The 17,413-nt window shown below is 30.7% G+C and overlaps 1 protein-coding gene and 1 long non-coding RNA gene across 2 annotated transcripts in view; both read right to left on the bottom strand.

Moving 5' to 3' along the window:
- Nucleotides 1-2,017: 2,017 nt before the first annotated feature.
- On the bottom strand, nucleotides 2,018-13,195 carry Csn1s1 (casein alpha s1). The gene is made up of 16 exons (XM_040292154.2): nucleotides 13,179-13,195; nucleotides 12,806-12,829; nucleotides 12,679-12,717; nucleotides 11,429-11,452; nucleotides 10,298-10,330; nucleotides 9,488-9,511; nucleotides 9,345-9,389; nucleotides 8,464-8,505; nucleotides 7,313-7,330; nucleotides 7,192-7,233; nucleotides 6,859-6,900; nucleotides 5,940-5,966; nucleotides 4,739-4,762; nucleotides 3,758-3,909; nucleotides 3,104-3,146; nucleotides 2,018-2,394 (listed from the first exon to the last, which is right to left on the bottom strand). Coding segments are annotated over exons 2-15 (516 nt in total). The 5' UTR covers nucleotides 12,809-12,829; nucleotides 13,179-13,195; the 3' UTR covers nucleotides 2,018-2,394; nucleotides 3,104-3,145.
- Nucleotides 13,196-13,588: 393 nt separating this feature from the next.
- LOC144366511 (uncharacterized) overlaps nucleotides 13,589-17,413 on the bottom strand; it is a 40,738-nt gene continuing 36,913 nt past the window's right edge. The window contains exons 2-5 of the long non-coding RNA XR_013425572.1: nucleotides 15,740-15,804; nucleotides 14,817-14,849; nucleotides 14,392-14,412; nucleotides 13,589-13,629 (exon numbers count right to left, since the gene is read on the bottom strand). This is a non-coding gene — a long non-coding RNA (uncharacterized LOC144366511). The remainder of the gene's footprint in view (nucleotides 13,630-14,391; nucleotides 14,413-14,816; nucleotides 14,850-15,739; nucleotides 15,805-17,413) is intronic.

Genomic DNA, 17,413 nt, shown 5'->3' with positions numbered 1-17,413 from the left:
GCAAATGTTCTCCCACTGAGCTACAGGCTCAGGTCCTGTAAATCTTTTTAAATCACATAGAGTATAAACTATTTATAATAAATTCCCAGCTTAAATGTTTATAGAAACTAATCTAATGTTTATATTGTTTTCCTGATGTATGAAATAACGAGGGAGAAAAAGATAATAAATAATTAATGTATTTTCTATTATATTAAAGCAATAAATTAAAAGCACACTACATTTCTGGGGAAATTATGATGAATGTTAAAGAGAACAGATGAAATGGTTGTGAATCATCTCATAATATTATTCTATTTCCAATTGCTTCTCAGAGAATAACAAAAGATCATGTAAGTTTAATGAGGCAGCGATACATATTAAAGGTAATATTTTAAATGTGGTAATTTTCAGTTATATTCTTGGTACTTGCTTTACAGATAGTAATCTCATAAATTCATTGTCTTCATTCTTATAAAAATAAAGAAAAAATTGAATAAAATAGTGCCAGAAACTAAATTGTTTTTGTCTTACAAATAGAAGCCTCCTCTTCATTGAACATTTTCAAAGGAAAGTCTACTCTAGTCTTACACTGTAATTTAGTTTGCAGAAAGCACGACTTTCTTAGCATCCCATGGTTAATCATGCATCTATAAAGTTTATGACTTCATTCCTATAGGATTCATGAAAGTACCAAATACCATAAGTGCCTTGGAAAATAACAAGATGCAGAACCTGAGAGACACATTTTATATAGACACAAGGAAATTCCTCCTCCATTAATTTTCTGCAGGTTCGATATTCTGAGTAAAACATCTCCAGATTGAAAAGCAAATTGTTTCTCTTTGTAAGAGAAAAATCAAGAAACCCAACACTCAATTTTTTTATCTTAAGGCAAAAACATATATTTAGGTATTTTATATCTATTTGGTAGTATGAGGGAGCCCCTGAAAAGCTCATGTGTTAGGTAATCCAGGAAAGTTCAGAGGCAAAATGATTAGTTTATGAGATGTGTGACCTAATAAGTGGATTAATCCATTTGATGGATTAATAATTTTAATGTATTACCAAGTAATATACCTGGAGGAAGTAAGGCACTGGAACATGCCTTTGAGGATTATATATTGCTCCTGTGCTTTATGCTTTCTGACTTTCTGCTTCCTGGCTTCCAATATCTCAACAGATATCCTACACAATGCTCTTCTGCCATGATGTTCTGTCTCAATTCAGGCCCAAAGCAAAGAAGTCAGTCCACCATGGACTGAACTTCTGAAGCCATGAGCCCCAATAAACTTTTTATCCTCTGAGATGTTCTTGTCAGGTAATTTGGTCACAATGACAAACAGCTGACTAACACAGATGCTGAACAGCTGGAAATTATATAAATTATCTAAGTTATAGTGAAAGAGTCTTTGTCACGAATATACTGTGATCTGGTAGATCCAGTAGCTCATTAAAATTTCAGGACAGGCTGGTTATGTGGGTAACTTAGTGTAAGGTACATATTACCTGGGAATTTGATGATATGAGAGCAACTAACAAAATTGCCATTTTGAGAAATAGCTCCTTGTTGGTAGCACTGAACAGTTTACCACAGAAACCAGCTTACTATTTTTTTTTTAGTTGCCCTATTTGAAAGCGTCTATCTCTCTAGCCATACACTTAGATTTAATCAAGTTGATTTGACACAGTAAACTTAGATGGCATAAATAAATTGCATAACCTGGTTGTTCAAATGACCAGTTTGCCAAAACTGCCACAGTGCTACTCCTTTCTGCAACTGTAACTATGTCCATATGAGAGATACTTTATAAAAGTTGTCATTAAATGAAATATCTTGGACCTAGTTTACAAATGCCTTTCATAATACTCCAGCATGAGTCAGAGGTGAATATTTTTTAAAATATTCATTAAATATGATTGAGAGTGTTATAAATATCAGCAAAAACAAAATGTCACACACGCATGAAGATTCTTGACAGAATTATAAAAATTCTTGCTGAAAGGAATAATGACAGAAAACATGGATTGTGCCTTAAGTTGTAATTTATTGAAAAGAAGAAAGAGAAAATCTCAGTGACTGCAGACAATTATTGGAAATGATGCTACTTGCAGAAGAAACAATTCAAAAACTTTTAAAACAAAATTTCGATCATAGCAACTTAGTAAAGACTGTAATATTCTCTGATTAGTTACCCTCCATATTGTCATGACTCAATTGGAATTTGGACAATAAACTGTTTAGAGAAACTTAAGGAAAGGCTGATATTGCTATCTAAAATACAGTAGATGACTCAAGAAATATTGCCCTAAAAACAGCGTTTTTCTATTCTAAAATAGCAGCCAAAGCTTTTGGATCAGTTGGTTTCACATGGTAGACAGAAGAAATTCAGAGAATGGAAATCTCAGTCACATCTGTGAATAGAAATAGAAATATAAGGTTAGTTATATTGAATAATTTTGTGAGTAAGAAAAACTACAATATAATACATATTACATCAGATAACAATGTTATTTTTATTTTTGTATTACTGACATACATATGCATAGCTCTTGATTGTAAGAATTGAAGAAAATATATTACTAAGTAGTACTACTAACTTTTGTAGTATCATAGAATGTATGACAAGATGATTCAAAGATACTGCTTCCACATAGTTCAGAATTTTATCATTTTCCTTCATGTGACCCATTGGAAGGAATTCTACCCATTGGAAAGGGAACACACACACACACACACACACACACACACACACACACACACACATTAGAGTCTCTGGTATAGTATATGAAGGTTATCAAAACACATCTGTGGACCTTCTCAACTTTAGTTAAAAGGAAACCACTTGAATCCACTCTATGACTTGCTATGGATTTCTATCACAGTGATCATTAAGAATAGAATCCCACTATGGGTTTTACCAGTTTCAAAGACAGAAACATCCATACTCATGGAAAATTAGTAGCATCCACACCATACTTGTATAGGAATTTCCAATATGGGTTATATTTGTTAAAATTAGGTGCTTTTAGGTTGTTATTTAAATAAATTATCACTATAAAAAAATCTTTCAAATGGAAGTAGGATCAAGGGTTGGGTTATATATGTAACTTCCAAACTTACCAATTTCCAAAATTGTGGAGTCCTGAGAATTGACTTAATTCTTCTGGAAAAAAAAATTGTTAAAATCATATAATGAAGGCAATCAACAATAAAATTCTACTAAAAAAGTGACTACTACTTATCCACATATTTTCCCATAAGTACACTTAACAAAGAATATTACATTTGATCATCTTTAAGATTATAAAGAATAAGCACTGTCAAATAAGTTCAAATAAGCAAAATTGGTCAAGTCTTGAATTTAGAACTACTGGATGCACAAACTGGATGCCTCTACATAGCATTTTTATAATTAGCATATATCTAACTAAAAGAAAAGTATTTAGGATTAGTAAAATTGACAGGAGGATGATGTTGATTTTCATGTCAGAAGTCTTCATATTTTTGATTTGGGGAGTTTTTTTCCCCTACCTTCATTAGAATGAACTTTTCTCCCAGAATGGATAAAACATTGCCTCCATATGTTACTAAGAAATGAATATGAGCCCCAGATGCCAGAAAGCATTGGCAATATTCTATTTCAGGTAATGCTAGTACTATGCATTAAGTATTTATTTGCAATGTTCATTCTAGATCTTTCCTCATGGAATGTTCTCTAAGCTATATTTTTTTCCTATTGTGGAACACCAAAACTGGTAATTTTACTGAACTTACCACCACACTGGCATAACAGTTTTTTCAACATTCTCAGAGGCAATGGGTCCAAAGATGGGGAAGAAGGGTAGGAGAGGAATGTCCTGCATTTGTACAGGATAGTACCAAGCAGCAAAGGGATAGGTGTTAAGCTGGTAGAACTGTTGGAGAGGCTAGAGAGAAAGACAAATGAAAAGCAACTGTGCATTACAATGGTTGCTTTGAAACTCTGAAAAATTGAATCATTTCATCACTGCTTTAAGGTCTCTATTTAATGTTGAACTCTAAGAATCTGCAATACTCACATAGGTCCAATTACCAGAAGAAAGTAGTAGCATGAATTTTCTTGTTACTTAGTTTATAAATTCAGGGCATTTGCACCAGTAAGGCTTTTGTTTTGTTTTGTCTTTGAGATCTACACATTAATTTTCCTTTAAGACGCTGAGGTAAGAATAAAGGTCTCGCACACAGGGTCAACACGGCAGACTTTCAGTAATGCCAGAAACAGGAAAAATATATTTCAGTAATTATTAGAATAATGTTGTTCCCAAAACTAGAGTTCAGGGACCAAAACATCATTTTTTCTTTCTGAATAGCTGCCTCTGTTGATTCATTATGGCATTTCATTTAATTGTTTCTATGTTAAAACACATAATTATCTACACATTTAGGTAAAAGATATGTTTACTTTGATATAATTAGATAAAAAGCAGAATTCATTTCATATTTTGCTGGGAACACCTATACAAAATTAAAACAAACATGACATCTGAATTTCATGCTTATAATCTCAGTGGTTTAGGAACCTAAGGCAGGAGGATTAAAGCCAGCCTCAGCAACTTAGTGAAGCCCTAAGCAAATCATTGAGACCTTGTCTCAAAATTAAAATGTAAGAAAGGGCTGGGGATGTGGCTTAGTGGTTAAGCACTCCTGGGTTCAATTCCCAGTACAAAAAAAATATATTTAGATAAAATAAATTTAAATATAATAAAGTCAACTCACCTCAACATAGAACTGGGCCAGTTCCTTAACAGAGGGAGAAAAAGTCAGTTTTTTGATTTACATCCAATTGAACACAATGAGAGACAAAATTATTGCTACCAAAAACCATCATTAAAAAGAAAAAAAGCACATATACAATTACCACACTCTTGTTTTAAAGAATCACATGGAAAGTTGAAACCAGTACACTCTTTGGCACTCAAACGAAGTGAATAATTGCTGTCATTTTGCTTTTACTTTACTCAGTGAATGTGATCGGAGTATTTCAGAAGGAATGGAGGATAAAATTTGATGCACATTGAAGAATCATTATCATAAAAATCAATCGATAACTTCAAACTTTTGAATCTTAGGGAACAGTTATCCCCTAATCATATTCAAGTAGAAAAAAACTCCATGGCTTTCTTACATGCTTTTTATAACATGCTTTTTATTAACATGTCATAAAATATATAAATTAAATCTTCAATGGCCCAGAGTCACTGAGTTGAACGCACAGCTACTACCATTAAAAGCACACACACATACACACACACACACACACACACACACACCATTGAAACAACAGGATATGGGAGTTTGGGGAAAGGGATTGAATAGAGAGACAGATAAGAAATAAGAAACCAAGGATCAAAGAGGATACACAATGTGTTCAATGTCATATAATTAGAAAATGTCAGAATCGAGATTTAAAACCAAGGTGTTTTCACTACACAGTACTACAATAAAAGTTCAAATCTGGACAAAGGCAACATCAAATTGAGATTTTGATCTCAATTTTGATATTGAATGGCCTGAAGCTATCTTCACTCAGGGATGGACAAAGAATTATCCTTTCATTGTTCTTTGTTAAAATTGATCTCCTATAGCAATGTTAGCAATAATACTGGAGAGACAAACACTGGTCTGTAGATAAGAAATATTTCTAAAGCACTAGTTAATGGTTCAGTGGTTCACTAGTTTCATTTTTTTCTTTTTCTTTTTTTTTCCCAGTAGTGATTCTGGGTTTGAACCTAGGGTTTTGTAGATGCCAGGCAAGTGCTCTACCACTGAGCTCAAGTATAGACACCATTCATTATTTTTTGTTTGTTTTGTTCTGTTTTTGTTTTTGAACTGACTGCTCATGTATTTAGAGCAGTATTAAAACACACACACACACTAATATATACACACACATGCATGCATAAAAACATTGATTTACCTCATTTGCAACTCTCATGGGCTGTTTCTGGAGAGAAAAAGAAATTTGCTTTTTAAGACTGAATAAAGCTTCAAAGACTGAAGAAACAACTTATTTGAAATATTTTTTTAAATGTTAGAGATTTGGTAAATAACATTAATTTTGCCAATTGCATTTTGATTATGTAGAGCCATTTTTTCTTCTAAGACACATAAAAAATCCTCAGTCGTCTTTCAAAGTTTATGAAATGGTGAGTACTGGTTAGACAGCCCCATGAATGCTATGAAACTGACCGAGTTATTCACAGAATATAAGCTGTTATGGCAATACCTGCTTCAGAGTAACTGGCTATTACCGTGATGAAATTAGAAGCCCCAAGAACTCTGTGGAATCAATGGTAGGTATGGGAGGGGAAGAAACAGCGTCTATTCTGTGTTAGTGACAAATCACTTCACAGATGAGAAAATAGAGGCTCAGAGTATTTTGACAGAGATAATCTGTCAAGATAAATTCTAGCAAATCTAGTAAATCTCCAATATGTGCTGCTTACAGGAGAAAAATTTTAACTGAATGTGAGATTTATAAATATGTCAAATTTAAAAATCAGACAAATTTATGAATATGAAACTATAAAACTAAGGAACATGTTCAAAAATAAATTAATGTAACCCTGGAGATGAATACTTTATATTGCTCATCATTACAAATGTATTGCCTTTATCAGCTGAGAGACACATAGCTGCAAGCAGTTCCCATTCCAAAGAACAGTGACTAAGTAGTTCTTGTCACTCAGATTAATTAACATTATATGATTTGAATAGTAGGAAATGAGAAAAAATGTTTGAGAAGAAAGAATTTCTTCAAGAGTGGGAGGCTATTTAAAAGCACACATATTTAAACTTATCAGTATATGATTATCTCATATTAAGGGAAATATTACCTCTAGGATTTGGTTGTGTACATTCATTCTGCGAAATTGCTCCTGTATAAAATGGAATACATTTACTTAAACATCTTCTGGTAGGACACATTAATTTTACAATGCACCAGGATATAGTCTATCATAGAATTATAAAAAAAACCACCAAAATATTTTTTAACTATAAAAATAGCTAAAAGCCAAACTCATTGTGGTTTGGAAAATTAAAGAATGTATAAGGTTGATTCTCTGGGAGAAAAATAACCTGTCAACTGTCTAAGACTATATTCTGCATTGCTGGTTATTATTATTCCATAAATTTTGAACTTTGGCAAATTTAAAAGAAAATATTACCATATTTGGGTAGTAGACCGCTTTCTCTCTTGGAATGTATTTCTGTTTATTAAAAAAAGCATATGCTATAAAAAATGTGAAAGGAACACTAATATATTTTAGATATAGTAAGTAATCTTACCTGGGCATGGACCACATTCTAAGGAAAAAAAAAACAAATTGTTTCTTTTAGAATAGTCATTCTGTTTATGAGTAACCAACATTTACTAGGTCATCTACATTCACTCAAAGACTATTTCAAGTACTGGGTCACAACTATGAAATACTATAAAATTGTGAGCAAGACTAGTGTAGTTCAAGAAATGTGGATTGGATAGCCTAATGTTAGTGCAGTTAAGGTACTAAAATATATTATTCAGTTAATTTTTGAGAAGAGAAATGATAAATTCTTATAGTATATTGATATATTTAAATTTACTTGGATTTTATTTTAAACATGAGCAACTTAAAAACTGAAACTGGAGTAACAATTTAGGTCCAAATTAAATCCATTATTGACTTTCATCTTTCTCAATTGATAATAGAAGGCAAATGTGAAAAATGCAATTTTGCTAAACTGGGATCTAGTCTTTTCCCTAAAGTCTTAATTAAATAAAAAATATTCCATGATTTTGTCATTTTTTAGTGCTGCCCACTTGAATCAAATGTATGAAAGATGATATTTCATGAGCTTTGTAATGTGCTGAACAACCAGTAAAAAAAAAAAAAATTTAGTAGCCAAAAGAAAAGAAAGGAAAATTGTCCTCCTAAGTTAAAAACTTCATGAAATTAGTGATGAGAGGGTTGTGATAATTTTGATAAAAGCAATTCTAGAATTTAGTATTCCTGATTACTTCCCTAGAATCTACACTGTTTCTTCAACTGGAAAGCTTATTTGACATGTCTATGCTTTCACAGATAAGCTATTTCATAGCTATGTCTATTTATGTGACATTTAATTAGCACTAAGTTTAGGGAAATAAACATCATGATAAATTCGTGAATATAATGTATAATTATGGAGGCTACATAAGGATTTGACATAGAATGAAAGAAAAATAAATTTCTCCCTAGTTAGTAATTAAGGTTATGATATACAACTTGAATTCAGGCATAAATATAAAGAACAAGCTTTCCCAGTCAATATAATTTATTGATTAATAAAGGTCAAGGCCTGAGTAAATAATTTCTTAGGAAAAGTGGAAACATATTAAAAGTATATCCAATTAAAATTTAATTTATTTTAACTCTAAAATATGATATGATTTTGCATTATAATAAAGAAAATATTACCATCTGAGGTTGGTTGTATTTGATCAGTCTGAGAAGCTGTTCCTGTTTTAAAAGGAAATTGTTTTTTTCAATTTCTTGGATATCACGCAATTCAGACCCATCATTTTTAGGCAATGAATTCCAAAATGCACTTTCCCAGGAGTAAAGAAGAAGGAACTATTAATCCTACTAAAAGGCTATTTCTACCACAAATAAATTGAACTAATTTAGTTGTTCCTTTTTTAAAGCATTAGAGAAACTACTTTCAAATTTTTTAAAAAACTTATTACAATGAAGTCAAATATAAATCTGGGTATCAGACAATTCTACTTACAGTTTGTCTTAAACCAGAATTATAAATAAAATGGGGAATTTTTTTTTTCTGACTGTGAAAAATCTTTGTCCAAATTAAATCAGAGTACTAGATGAACCAAGTTAATGGTACTTCTAACACTAGCTAATGCTTATTGAGTTTACTATTTGCCATGAATTATAATAATTGCTTTATATCATTTAGTATCTCTTATTATCTCCGTCATTTTAAGAATTTAAGTCATAGACTTATGGTGAATAAGAAAACCATGTAATATTTCATGTAGATCTTCAAGTCAAACTCCAGTCTGACCAACTTGATAGGCTCCAACTTATATGTTTCATTATTCAGACTCAAAAGTTGACTATAAAATAATAAAAAAAACCCTCAAATGACAGAACTATATACTTGGGATAAGAAAATTATTGGTTTTATTTTTTGTGGGAAATGAATAAATATCAAAAGTACATCAGACTACTTACTATGGATGAAATTCTAAAAGATATTAAGGAGAAAGGATTTATCAGTACAACATTCTTACTTATTCCTTGGAATTTTTGCTTTCAATAAAAATTAAATGAAGTATTACCAGATTGTATTGGTTGAGCATGGCTTCCCTTGGGATTTCTTTCTGCTAAAAAATTTATATGCAGAGGTTAAGTGAGTTTTTGACTTATTTTGAACAACAGAATTTTGGGGGAATATATTTCAAATTTAACAAACAAATCTCACCTCGGTGATATTGGAAACAACTTCCTTTAGAAAAATTAAAAAATAAATAAAACTTTAATACTATGACATTAATTCACATTTTAGGTAATAATTCTAAAGTGATTTTAGCCCCACATTCCAGAAGGACTGAGATTATATCCAAGCTGACTTTCCCTTTCTCACTGCTTTCACCAGTATGTTATGCAGAATGCTGGAAGCAGATGGAAAGTAAACATCATACTGAGTTAAGAGAACCTCCCCAACCCTGTTGGGCTAGTTTTCTTTTTGTCTTATTTTATTTGGGGGGGATAAAATTCTTTTTCCAAAGTCAAAGAAGGAACCTCGTTTTCAGCTAGGTCCTCCATCTTTGTTCTCTATGAAGGGGCAAAGAGTGGACAGTAGTTGGAGGACTGCAATATTGTATTAATCTAGAATCAGATATTTATACTCAGGATATAAAACAAAATACATCATTGGTTTAGGAGTATAATCATTGCCGGAAGTTTTAATGATAAGATTGGGTTCTAACTAAATCTGGGAAGGAAAAAGAAGAAAAACAAGCACACAACAACAACAACAAAAACAGGACATCATAGCTGGCCAGAAAGTATTGTTTGCCCAGAAATAAATCTGTAAATTTCTTTGACAAACAGTTGCTTTATTACATTTTAAATTTTTGAGTTGATAATTACATATGAAAATTAGGATAATACCACAAACATATTGCCTGATATGGTGAGACAATATAGGATACTTAAGTTCATATTAGCAACTTTACATAAATGTCTTCTAATTAATTGGGACTCTGAATTAATATCAAAATCATTTTACCTCTTCTGATGCACTGCTGCTGACCTCTTTCTGCTAAAAAAAAAAAAGATAGCAATGTTATGACCCCACCTTGGATTTATATATTCGGAAGAAAACTTAGTTCTATACCATCATAGGGATTGCTTATCCCTCAGAATATCAGAATTAAAATAAGATGTGTGAAAAGATTTAAGACCACACAGTAATGCTTTTTTTTGGGGGGGAGGGAATATTGTGGGATGGGGAGGGGAAATTTAATAACTTTCCCAGGAACTTAAAATCTTAAAAATATTATATTTTACTTAATAAAACAAACATAGATATATTATTCTACAGAATGCAAAATTTACATATCTTTTTATGATTAAAAAAAGGAAACCTTGAAAAAAAGGCCATAATAAGCTGGTTACTGGGTTGTACTTAATCTCATCTCATCTTGAAGCTGCTTTGATATGAATAAAACAGAATCACTAATTACAACAAACAATCTCAAGATAGAATTATAATTATATTAGATTTTGAAAACATCCACCCTTTGAAATATTTCCTCTTTCTTCTAAATTAAGTATGTTTATATATATATATATATATATATATATATATATATATATATATATATGTATAATTTTCTTCCTAAAAATGTACTTTAAGGGATTGAGTGTAATATTCAATTGACTGTTTATCTCCAAGGAAATTTTATTAGCTATGGATAATAGACAAAAAGGTATTTTCTCCCATGTTTTAGAGCATTGATAGCCCATTGATCATAGATAATTGCTGCAATAGATTCTTTCTGCCCAAGATAACTGCAACAGTGGGAAGAGTAAACTTTTGACCTGTTATAAGAGCAGGGCTCTGTTGGAGTCTTATTTTTAAACTTCTGTACATGCTTTGCTTTTTACTGTTCATTTTAGTAAACAATGTTTTCACTGATTGTTATTTAAATGGCTTAAAGTCCTTCTTCCTACTTTGTTTGGCATGACATGGTATGTTTTGGGACACAATACCTGTGTTAGAGAAGTTTAATAAGTCAAACAGTGCAAAATTCAATTTCTTACATTGTTTGAGGAGATAGCTTTCTAAAATGAAGTATACCTCACATGCTATGTTTGATATGTAAGTGTATAGTTCATTAGAATGAGAGTGTCTTACCTCAGCATCTGCCATGATGTGTTCCTTGGGGAAAAAAAAAAGAGAATTAATTTAATTTTCATGACAAATAGTCAAATGCAAAATTACCAAATAAAATTGAGGACAAAGAGAATAGAAATCAGAGGCAATATCTGAAAGATATTTACTTATCTCTTAGATAAGTAAAACAAAAAAGCCTACCTACTTTGGCCTGAGCTAACTGAAAGATACACTTCCCTAATTTGCATTTTAGAGTTTAAGAAAAACCAAGTTGAATTCCTCCACCCTGTGGTAGTTCAATGCAAGAACTATACTAACAAGATAAAATTTTTCTTTAATCAGTGTAACTTTTTTTTTTAACTTAGTTACTGGAAATTAAGGAAAAGCACTGACTGGATTAAAGATGATATCGTAAATAAAAGTGCACCAGAGAAAAGGAGAGCATTGGTTCAGTGGTGTAGACATACTTGAGAAAGATGCATTTTCTTCCCTAGTATGTTGTCCTCAGTCGTCATGACCACAATCGTATAAAAAGTGGTGCCATTATCCACAGAACTTAAGTTCAAAATATTGCTGTTACTACTTCTAGCCAACACATGATACAGTACATCTTGTATTTCTTTGAATTAGAGATATTTGTCTCTTTTGTTTTAGAGAATTATTTGTGTACTTTGGGTAGGTATTTAAAGGAAACACTTGTTATTATGTGTTTCTTTTTCTCCTATTGGATTCCATGGTTTTTAAACAAAAGCTCTTACCTGAGAAAACTCATCTGTGTTTACTTGCCACAAAAAGACACTCAGTCAAAAAGATATGTTTTTAATTTCATAAATTTTAAATATTGTATGCTCTATCAATACTATGTTAATTTTTAAAAGTAGAAGACAATTCAGATGTAAGAAAATCAATTTAAAAAATTAGTTGTGACTATGTAAAATATTCTTGAGTTATAAATTGCTTTATATAATCCCTTTGATTAATTAAATATTCCTTCAACCTTGGGGATAATTGCAAACAATTGACTGGGCCATGATTGCCTTTATTTGTTTATTATTCATTCTTATTAATTCCTTGTCTTATCACAGAGATGGTTATGCCAATAAAATCAGTAGTCTTTAGAACTTTCAACTAAATTCATTAGTCATTTTAATGAGTGACTTAAGATGTTCAAAGAAAGGGTAAGTAGCAGAGAGAAAAAAAATTCCAAATAAATATTTTTCCTAATTCAAGATTATATAATTTTGCCACATTATTTTAAGAAAAACTGATACCTTGATTTCATCACTCTGTTTTTCTTTTAGAAGTTCTCTCTGTTAAAAATCAATGAAGTAGAGCTTATAAAACATATTTAAAATGGCATATTTTAAAAATAGCTTAAATTTTATTAATGTATCTTACCATGTTCAGTTCATTGACATATTCCTTATGGACATATGGATAGAAAACAAGAGAGAAACAATACTAGTGAAAAAGGACATCAATTAATGAGAACCTATAAGAAAGTACCTCACATTATGATGCTGCAAATGAAAAAAAAAATCATCGTTCTACTATTTCTCATTATATTATTGCTAACCATGTTTCTTTGTTATGCTTTCTTTGCTTGAGCTGTCAGTATGTAACTGTACATTTAAAATATTTTAAAATTTGTTCCACTCAGGTTTGTTATTTTTGCATTTCATTTTCCTTAAGCACAACTTTGAGGTCTCTTGATGTTAATACTTGCTTCCCTATTTCAATTCTGGAGTATTTCCTGGGGAGTCCTTCTTACCTCTCTGAGTTCTGGTGTAGTCTATCAAAAAAAAAAAAAAAGAATGATTATGTTAAAATGCATTTGACAAAGTTGGGTTACCCATCAAATTTTTAAAATAATCACTTTGAACTAAAATTTGAAATTCTTCTATTTAACAACTCAGTTACAAAATTATAGAAAATCACAACACATATGGAGTATTACCAAAAGTGAAGAAATAGTCCATTGACTATGGAAATCACACATTTCCATGTAGGTCATGTAAAGCACATTACAAATGTTTTAGAAAGAAACACAATTTAGGTGTAAATTAAAATTTATGTCAGCTCTTTAGTAAAATTTTGAATTGGTCAATTCAAGTGATAAAAGTATTTGTAAAAGTGAAAGTAATTTTCTTAGCAGAGTGTTTGTATTTTAACATAATACTTGCCTCAAAAAGTCTGTGAAGCTTTCTTTCTTTAAGAATTTCCTATAGAAATTAAATTGTGAATTATAAAAGTGATAAACAATTCCATGCATTAAAACATTACATGGCATCCCATTAATATGTGAAAAAAATAAGCATACTAAAAAAAAATGAACATTTTTTTTTCCATTTGAACACAAGTGCTCCATTTAATTTGATAAACCAGTAGATTTCTTAGAGGAAAAAAAATCAACAATTTTGTTTGTGTTTTGTGCAATGCAGGATATTTTACCCAGGGTCTTACACATATTAGATAAGTATTCTACCACTAAGTCACAACCTGAGCCCCTGTATTTTCATTTAATGTAATTTTTAAATCTAAAGAAAACACCTTAAATGGCTTCTTCTTGAAGTCTATAGATTTAATGAGTCCATATTTACCAAATATCTAAAGAAGATATTGGATAGAGATTTCATCAAAATAGAATTGAGGGGGAATAATTCAGATACTTGAGTATTAAAGGTAAAAATAAAATTAAAGGGGCTGGGGATGTGGCTCAAGCGGTAGTGCGCTCGCCTAGCGTGCGTGTGGCCCAGGTTCGATCCTCAGCACCACATACAAACGAAGATGTTGTGTCCTCCCAGAACTAAGAAAAAATAAATAAATATTAAAATTCTCTCTCTCTCTCTGTCCCCCTCTTTCTCTCACTCTCTCTTTAAAAAAATTAAATTAAATTAAATTAAAATGAATAAAACATTCAATACTTGTTATGGCTAACTGAAAGAGGTAAGGGAAAGGTATCTTTGAATATACAAATGGCTTACCTCTCTGCTGTCTACTTGATTCTGCAAAAAAAAAAAAAAAAGCAAAAATAATACATGAGACTTGTTCAGTTACTGGAGAGAGTGGATGCCTCTTGCAGTAGGGCATGAAAAAGGAAATTATTTCAAAATTTTGTGTTAAATGAGACTAAATTATACATTATACATCAAATATTTGAGTTCATGTAAAAGAGGTAGAAACAAGAATACATTAGACTGAATCATGTTAACATTCTGGTTAATTAACTATTTCTCTTAAATAATTATAAGATTTTTATTAGTTCAAAAGTTTATATATATGCATGTCCTCTCAACTCTTTAAGAAGTTGTATGAGAATAAATAATATTGTATCTGTTAGTAGTTGAACTGAAGAAAGGAGACTTCAGCAAAAAGGCATAGTGCCATGATTAGAGTGAAGTCTACTTACTTGGAAGAGTTCTGGTTGTCTAAGAGGAAATTTCTGTGAAAAAAAAAAACAATGCAAGAATTGTAATGCACAAACAAAAAGTAATAAAAATGATAATAATGACATAACAATACATGTAATATTATGAATTTTAACGTTGCTGTTTAAGAAAAGTGCTTAATTTAATAGAAAAAACTGTCAGATCAAGTTTTGCTGATATCAAGGAGGAAAAAAATCAGAATTATTTTACTAACAAGCTAATTAATCATTTCCTTTTTCAGAATATGGCAAAGAATTGAGAAAACAATTAAAAATTCTGAACTACTTCTATTGAATATAAAATCACATTCTAAATGTCATTTTAAAGCATTATACAAACTCAGGGACAAAATCTATGCTTTTCTAGTCTTTAAATTTTATTTCTATCATCAAATGTTTTAACACTTTATCTCAATCTGCATTTTGACTGTGGAAATCAAAACTTATGGTTAGTTAAATGGTGTCATAAACAAATACCTTTGTTTGGAATAACTGTACTGTATCTCTTGAAAAATATGACACAAACCATATCAAAAGAGGGTATAATGGAACATGTGATTTTATGTTATATTTGGTAAAGAAATATTGAATACCTATTAACATCCTCCTTTTATGCTGTTTATTATGTTATGTGATACCTTATTCCTTTTCTTACTTTTTAATTTCAATTTTTATTATATTGTGCTTATATTTCAGCTCAGACATTTAATTTGGAGTTAAGACTTTGGATGAACTACATCTGAAGATCAAAATGGGAAGCATTATGATATTTCTAACATCAATACCAGCTAGTCAGAGTTAATCCCATGCTTCAAGATAATCATTCTCAGTGTCTCATGTTTGATGGGATATCAGTTCAACCCTAACAAGAATGTAGAACCTTCTTAATTTTCCATTGTACTTACAGGCCTGGCAAGAGTAGCAGCCACAAGGCAGGTGAGGATGAGAAGCTTCATGGTTGCCAAGGCCTCTAAGAGAAAGAGAGAGAAGAAAGAAAAAATTAGGTCTTACATTAATGAATTTTGTTCCATGAAAACAAACAAACTTGTTTTACAACATAAGGGCAAATTCTGATAAAATAAGTGTATTTGAAAAGTGGTATTTGTATAAAATTTACTCCAAGTAAAAATGTATTGGTTTTGTTATCTTTATTCTTTTATATTGTTTAGATATACAGTTTCTTACCTACACTTTATTACTAATGCTTTAAAACACTACTTAATGTAGTGATATGGTTTCCTTAGAGGAATAAGGAAGCATCAAGAGTAAATAGTTTAATAAAAAGCTTTCTTCTTAGATTATAATATTTGCTGAAGTGGGAAAAAATTAAAACACATTGAAAATTTGCATTTGTTATCTGAAAAATTTTGAAAATGTGTTTCTCTTTTAAATCTATTTGAGAGCATCCTGCTCCTTGAATCTTTGTGAAAAAAAATGCTGTCAGTTCATTATGTAGAAAGCATTAAGTTCTATCAATTAATTTTTAAAAGGATCTAATCATCACTTTATGTTTTGCTGCATTGCACATCTAACACATTAATATGTGAAGATGATTGAATTGGATAGGTTATAGATCTAGATGTCTTATCATGTTGAGTTCTAGAATTCTATCAAATTGAAAGAACCCCCAAAATACTAACATTCACACATCCTGAGGAAATGGATTCCAGAAACATTAGAGTGAAAAGTCAAATTACACATGCAATTTGTTCATACCCTAGTCAAAAAAAGACAGCTAGCATATCTTATACAAAGTAAAGAATCTAAATGCTTTAAGAAAGACTTATTTTAAACTCCAATTTATTTACTATATGTCTATTTGTATTCTTATAAATGTGCAATTTTTATTATCTTTATAAAAGTAATTATCAATATCTATAGTTTTACTGATACACATTATAGATTATTAACCAAATCATATGGAACAAAAATGTCTTCAGTATTCTTTTCAAATGGTCTGTGATAATTATCAAGGCCAGAAAATATTTTGCATAGCAGTTTTCCATATAATTGGAAATAAATTCAATTTTTATTACCTCAAGAGTCTATCGTTATTATGTATCTAGTTTTTCAATGTATATATTCTCATTACAAAATTATCAGAAAATGATTTTTTTATAAAAATTTATTGGTATCCCACTTAAAGCTCTAAGATAGCATCAATAGTTGCATGTACATTTTTAAACTGCCATCATGTTATATATTAATACTTTTGCAAACATAGAAAAGTTTTATATCTTAAAAGAGTGGGAGAGAGATTAGATAGTGTGAAATCATAACAATTTTACTACATGTAGATACAATACCTTGAACCCAAGAATGGGAAGAAGCAAGCTGGATTGATGATCAAGATGATGGCAGATGTGTTGGCTTCACAGCTATTTAAACCCAGGGATTAGTAAAATGCTAATTTTGTGGTTTTGGTGCAACCAATAGGCTGATTGAAATTCTAAAAATTTTCTCAAGTAGGAAATGAACTTTCTGCCCCATTCCTCTCCCAGGAAATTCTTAGAAAAGTTTTCAATAAGGGAATGATTCATGTGATGATAACAGATTATACAGGAAATGTGGTATTATTA

Source organism: Ictidomys tridecemlineatus, chromosome 9 (assembly GCF_052094955.1).
Source record: "Ictidomys tridecemlineatus isolate mIctTri1 chromosome 9, mIctTri1.hap1, whole genome shotgun sequence".
Taxonomy (NCBI): domain Eukaryota; kingdom Metazoa; phylum Chordata; class Mammalia; order Rodentia; family Sciuridae; genus Ictidomys; species Ictidomys tridecemlineatus.
Note: the sequence above shows the minus strand (reverse complement) of the source record. Positions and strands in the feature narration are given on the sequence as shown.